At 41.4% G+C, this 6,790-nt stretch overlaps 1 protein-coding gene across 1 annotated transcript; it reads left to right on the top strand.

The window, feature by feature from the left end:
- Positions 1-978: 978 nt before the first annotated feature.
- Positions 979-6,181, top strand: vamp5 (vesicle-associated membrane protein 5). The gene is made up of 3 exons (XM_070964742.1): positions 979-1,248; positions 3,706-3,849; positions 5,344-6,181. Exons 1-3 carry the CDS (start codon positions 1,246-1,248, stop codon positions 5,500-5,502), a joined length of 306 nt encoding a protein of 101 aa, XP_070820843.1. The 5' UTR covers positions 979-1,245; the 3' UTR covers positions 5,503-6,181.
- Positions 6,182-6,790: the final 609 nt, after the last annotated feature.

Here is a 6,790-nt window from a genome sequence, read left to right as displayed (position 1 = left end):
ACAGTTAGCAAAGACAACTACATCCAAATAAAACAACCATTCCTATTTTTCATCTTGAACATCTGTATATTTCAGGGTTAGCTGAGCTGTTTCATGGAAAACTGACTTTCTAAAATAATCACCTGCATAGTACGAATCATAGTATGTATAGTACAAAAGACTTTCCACCTCTCACACAGCTCAAACTCCAGTTCTCAACTGTGCAACTAAAGATTTTTGGCTTCTACAAAACAGATGGAACATATGACTAAGGGCCATATTTTTGTTTGATATGTATAAATGTCCTTAATTTAGGCTTTGGAAAGATATTCCAAAATAATTTAAAAGAGAGAAAAAGAAAGAGAAAGAGAAAGCATGTTTTGGTCAACAGTAGTGAATCAAATCATGAAGGCAACCACTGCAGTATATGCACAAAATGAATATAGAAAAAAGATATTTAACTTGATTTGAGAATATGACATAGACTGTCCTGATTAAATTTGGAGAAGGGTGGGCCACAGGTCAACTTGCAGTACTGCACTCTTTTGCAATTATGACAAGCATTTCAACATGTACCTAACACCTGAGATCAAATGTCACTCATATTATTTGATTACCGTTTTCCACTCACATTTTTTACTTTTCTTTTTAAGCCTGTATTTCACAATTTTACTTTAAAACATAAAAATATACTAGAAGTATCAGAAGGACAAAACAGCCGTCATGTTATTTCAGAGTGTACTAACATTTGATATCAAACTATAAACTCAAACTATAAAGGAACAGAAAATGGAAATATTCATGTAAATGCAAGTTTCACAAAAATTGTACTTCGTTATTTCCCACGATTGTGAATAGGCCTTTGAGGACTGCGGTAAACTGAGGGAAATCTGAAGCATCATGTTCAGGCCGGCCAACAGAAGCTTCACTTCACCGAGCGGGCTGCGTTGCGGACACGTGACCGTCATGTAAAGTTTCCGGGAATACCGTGAACGCATCATAGTCAGAGCTTCAAGTCCAACAAGCAGAGGGCCGACCGCAGCTCCGCAGAAGTGAAAGTGACAGAGGTGAGCTGCAAGGAGAAAAGACGGCTGCAAGACGTTGCGCTGGTTTGTTTCACTGCACCAGGTGGGACAAGGAGGCAGGTTCGAAAGTACAGAGCTGCTCTTCTGTGTTTCCTGTTTCTTAAGTTGACTTGAGTCGCTCTATAAATGCATTGGATCCGGTGACAGCCTCGACACAAGCACCGCACGAGCCTCGACAGACATGGTAAGTCAATATCAAAGTCCTGTGGACTTTGTATTATGAGAGCTGTCAACGTCTAGAAGAAGAGAGAGGTAAGAGGGGAAGCTTTGTGTGACTCTGCTTTAAGAAACATTCTTTAAGGGGCTTTTCAATTTGTGGGCATAAGGTAACAGTGGGCAAAGGAGACAACAGCTCCGATGTCAACTGGCACGGCTTCGATTTTAAATGATCAATATTTACCCAGAAGATAATATAAGTGAGATTCAGAATCCTTTTTTTAGTTAAACACACGTGACTCTGGTGTCAGGTCGAAATACCTTGAGGCGATTCCCAAAGAAAGTGTATACAAGTAATTTAAACACCAAAACAAAAGCATGCATTGAAAAAGCGCAAGTGAAAGCATCACGGCTGTCTTTACACTGTTCATATGGAGGCGTTCATGTCCGGGAGTGGGTCACTCAGGGTAACGTTTAAATTCCAGAGCAACAGGTGTGAAGTCAGAGAGAGATGTAAATAAAATAAAAGTTAAATGTCTCTCCTTCATGCATTTCTTATTGTTTAATCATGAAGCCATTGGGTCACGAATTAAGAATGCATTTTTGGCAGTCAGCAGCAGCATTGCTTACATCACAGTGACCTCCGTGCGTGCTCCCCCTCTATATGAATGAGGTCTATTAGGTGTGACAGAAAACACAAGATAAGTATTATGATTAAACGACCCAGCAGGTTTCACAGCTCAGATAGGATCAGTGCCACACTGTTTTATAATGAACTTGCTATTGCACGACGTGGGTGTGGTTTCCCTGGATATGCCAGGTACATTAATGCAGGCAGGAGGGAGGGAGTGAGGGAAGGAAGGAAGCAAGGAGGGGAACTGGAATGGGCAGCAGTTCCTGTGTTAAGACGTAGGCTGAATTTTAAACACAGACTATTGTTCAACTACCATTTGGTGGGCCAAAAATGAGATAACTGGCCTTTCAGGGCATCCATGAATCTGCTTCCAGCCATAGGTATAAAGTCTGCTCTTCTGAGCCCACTGTGAACGTGCATGCAGTGTGCATACAGTAAGGTTTCACAGGAAGTGTCAGTGAATTATGAAATCAGGTGCCGAGAGCGAACTTGTTTTGCTCTATCTGTTGGTTTCCTGTTCCTGTCAGCTTCTGAGATGCTGAGTTCCTTTCAGGGCTCAGAGGGCAAAGGTGAAGGAGAAACCTGTCAGAATACTAATTGCTTTGAGGTCAGACTTCTCACTAAATATCCTGCGCCAGCAATCTGCAGTTAACCTGTTGTTGTTTGGTTCGTTGGATGTCCAGGCCCTCAGAGGACTGCGTAAACAGCTGCTGGTGGAGCTCTGATCTGGGAAAACCTGTCCTACTTCATTTTATTCATCTCTTATCTCATAACTTGTTCGTCTTCTCACAGGAGCTTCAAGTTGCAGTGCGTCAGTTACTTCAAATAGCAGTTATTGTACTCATCCTTCAGTCTGAAAACATGTCACAGCAGGACGACTGCTAAACTTCACTGCAGGACTGTCGGTATGTTTAGAAAACAGCGAGTCAGTCTGATCTGTATCAGGCAGGCAGAGGTTCAGTTTCTTCACCTGGCAGTCTGTCTGGAGAAGAAGCTGTGAGATTGTCATTTTACCTACTTTTTGGAAATTGTGCAGACAAAAACATGAAGGAATCACAAATGTAATATTCATAATTTAGAAAGGGGATAAAACAGTAATGACATAACTGAAGCACAACTAGTGCAAAAAGCAACCTGAGTACTTAAAGCTTCAGCACTTCCATGACCTCTTCTCCATGGGAAAGAGCAGAAGACCTTGAAGGCGCTGAGGTATCCTGACCTTTAGTGCCTAATATGGGCCAAGTTCCAAAAGCAGTGGATCCTACATTTCCCATAATGCAACCATTGCTATTTTCATGAAATTCTCACTGCCAGGTAAATTAAATTGAATGACATCATTTCAAAGCGGCTGCATTCAAAGTCAGTGGGAACAAGAATCAGGGGTCAAAACTTGGAAGTGCAACCTTGAGACTTAAGTACAAGCTAGTATGCGATGGCCATTGCTGCGTACAGCTATTTACCAGATCCTTGTATTCTCATCCATGAATTCCTCATATTTTTAATCTAGTTACAGTTTGCTTTTACATGCTTTTACATAGCTCCGTGTTTCTGCACTGCACGTGCAGAAGACGTGCTCATGCTAACTGCTCATGCTAACTAACTTCAACTAACTGGTTATCCCAGAACATAAAATGCATCACATCCTGTGTTGTGGGAGATTTTCCCCAACAAACAGAAAGCTGGCACTGGGTGTTAACAATGAGAAATGACTACGATCCATGCTGTTATCTTTTTTTCACTGTTGAAAGTTCAAACAATGTGAGCACATAAATTCCTGTGAAAAGTCCAAAAAGACTAGATTCATCCACATCATGTCTCACTTTTTAACTACTGTGTGTGTCGATTGGACAGGAGAATGGGAAGAGCCGCCTGCAGCAGGCCCAGGAGGATGTGGAGGAGGTGAAGGGCATCATGCTGGACAACCTGAACAAGGCTGATGAGAGAGCTGGTAAACTGGATGAGCTGGAGGATAGGGCTGATAACCTGCTGGCAAAGGTAACCTGAGGTTATTTTAGCTAAGAGTTAAATAATCTGTTGTCCATAAACAGTGGCATGGAGGAGGCGAGTGACTGGAGCAAATGGCACACAGACTCCCTTTCCACAGGCATCTAGGGAATAAAACTAGGAAATGTCATATTGATGTCTATAAATACACCTTAGGTGGAGCTGGAGAGGAAAACAAATGTACAATTTACATCCTGATTGTGTTTTATGGTGCTATTTTTAGAGAGGTATTTCCTATTGTTTCCTAAGATGAATGAAGTGAGCTGGTCTCCCTGGGTATGACAGAGTGAGTCCAGGACATGCCACGAGGCAAATGTCCGTCCGGGGGTCGACAAGCAGGTCATATCGTTCCCACATTTCCCCGTTGGACTGTGTTACATCACAAAATTCTCAGAGAAGTTAAAAAAGCAAACAGGCAGACGACTGAAATTTCAGTTGAAGAACCACACTTTTGATAACATGGATTATGAGCACAAGCAAACAGCTCCTGAGCTGAAGTTCAGCGCTGAGGTGGACCATTCAATATTTTTATTTAAACAGTGGGTCGAGTGACTGTGTGTCACGTGAAGGGGATCGCTCATATTGACAAACCCACAGAGAATTATCACCAGACTGCTGCTCCCCTCCGCTCTGCACAGCATTTTAGTATCTTTCTCCTCTGTTTTGATGCTGGACAGGTTGTCTCCATGTGATTTTAGACTTTTTTTGTTGAAAACAACAGTCTCCTGGGGCCAAAAACAATGGTAATAACAGCAGAGAACCTGAAACATAACAGTGAAATGTGGGCTGTAAAAGCAAAATAGTGAGCTGAAAGAAGCTAAAAAATGGAGCTGAGAGGAACTGCAGAGTCAGATAATATGAGGTCATCATCATAAGTGGTTGCATTACATGCAGTCATTGTCAACATGAAAATATTGATTTGTGCAGCATTAAGTTTGATCATGGTGCTCAATTTCAGAGGTCTTCTGAGAGGTGCTTTCGTGATTTGCCTTTCCTAATTCATCACAAGGTGTATCCAAGTGCTCCTCGAACATACATGTTAGTCATCTGTCTGTTTTGGAGTTTTTTTGCTTGTCTGGGAACTGCTCAACAGTGTGATGTAACATGGGCCAATGGGACAACGACCAAAGTAGTCATGTGATCAATTGTTAATATAAACATATTTAATACAGGCCCTTTAAGAAAAGGAAAGTTGGGAAAGAATTGGAGTTCCTTTTTTATACAGATGAAAAACAAAGTACAAACCTGGCTCTGATATTCAGTCCACGCTTCATCACAGATAAACATACTGATCTGTCGATGTGTTTCCTGGATTGGATATGTGTTCTTAGAAGGCTTTGGAGGTGTCATATATGAAAATTGGTATCGGGTGCATAATCTAATCTGGCATATGCTCCATACATTGAAGACTATCAGACATTCAGAAGCAGGGTATTTGCACAACAGCGTGATGTAACAACTTCTGTTTGTGTTTTTCTTTTCCAGAGTAAAGCTTTTGAAAAGACCACCCACCAGGTGAAGCAACAGAAAAGATGGGAGAACAAGAAGATGAAAATCGTGTTTATTGGCATCGGAGTGGTGGCTGCAGCCATCATTATTGGACTCATAATATATGCCATTGTTGATAGTACAAGAGGACAGTAGCTCCTTGGCTGATGAAAGCAAAATAAGACATCAGGACTGAGGGACAAGACGTGGAGGAGCGCACACTGTGGGACTCCAGCATCTTGCCTGAACTGCTCAGTCTGTGATATTTCTGTGTTTAAAGATATTTATGGGACTATTGGTCCCACTCTTCACACGTGTAAGTCTTCAGTTGATATGGTACCATTGGTTGCTTGGCTGCTTCGCTGTGTTTTTGTAACTTTTCAAAGGTCATGTCCCTGTCAGGCCCACATTGGAAGGACACACGAATCTTCATGCAGATCTAAATAGAAAGTGCTCAGACACGACCCCACCACTTTAAGCAAAACTATGAATTACTCGTTTCTTTTGCAAAACATCATTAGGTGCTACTTCTGCTTAGACATAACGTTTCCGTTCACCACTCAGAGGAACAGAAGATCAATATCACTGATCGCTGAACTGAAGATGGAATTCATTGCACCAATGCTTCACTCCAGGATTTGGGGAGAGTGGACTGTCAGTGCAAGAAGACAGAAAAGAAAACAGACGGGATGGCGAACGTGGTAATGATATGCAGCTTTAGATAGCTTCGAATTGGAAAGAATGAACTGATGTGTTGTCACATAAAATTTCATCTTTCAAAAATGAAATGTCCCCACAGTTGTCTGTCCCATTAAAATGTGTGTGCTTAAAAAGATCTCTTGATCTGTGCATGTACTTGTTTTATACATCAGTATAACATGCATGAGATGTGCATAGACAACAGATTCATGCCTTGAAATATTCATATTTTGCTCATGTTTTGTGTTATTTTTATTAAATGGCCAGTCTAAAATCAGGTCTGACACTGTGTATCCACTGTGAGTGCATACAAACCAGATGGCAAAGCACTGGTGAAGGTGTTGAGATAGATATGTAGAGTACTTCACTGATTCCCAAAGGGCAATGGCAGCGTTGCAAAACACACATAGTTTGCACTAAGGTGACCTGAGGTGAGTAAGAAAAAACGACTATTTTAAAAATAGATACATGTGTGCATAAAAACTGCTGCACTGGGTAAAAAAAATAAGATAGAACATAAGTCGATCCAGATAAAACATAAGATAGAGCTCTCACAGTGCAAATTAAAGTTGACTGTGCGAAGTCCCTCAGAAGATAAGTCTGCCCCTCTTGCGCAGAGGGGGAGTCATCGTACAGCCATCATCCACGTGGAACCAGTATTTAGAGCCTGAAATTCTACATGATCCTTCAGAGGCATAGAGAAAGTTTGAGCCTGGAAACTGCTTAAAGTGGATTACTGCATTTC

Source organism: Chaetodon trifascialis, chromosome 6 (genome assembly GCF_039877785.1).
Source record: "Chaetodon trifascialis isolate fChaTrf1 chromosome 6, fChaTrf1.hap1, whole genome shotgun sequence".
NCBI lineage: Eukaryota > Metazoa > Chordata > Actinopteri > Chaetodontiformes > Chaetodontidae > Chaetodon > Chaetodon trifascialis.
This window is presented reverse-complemented; position numbering and strand designations above follow the sequence as displayed.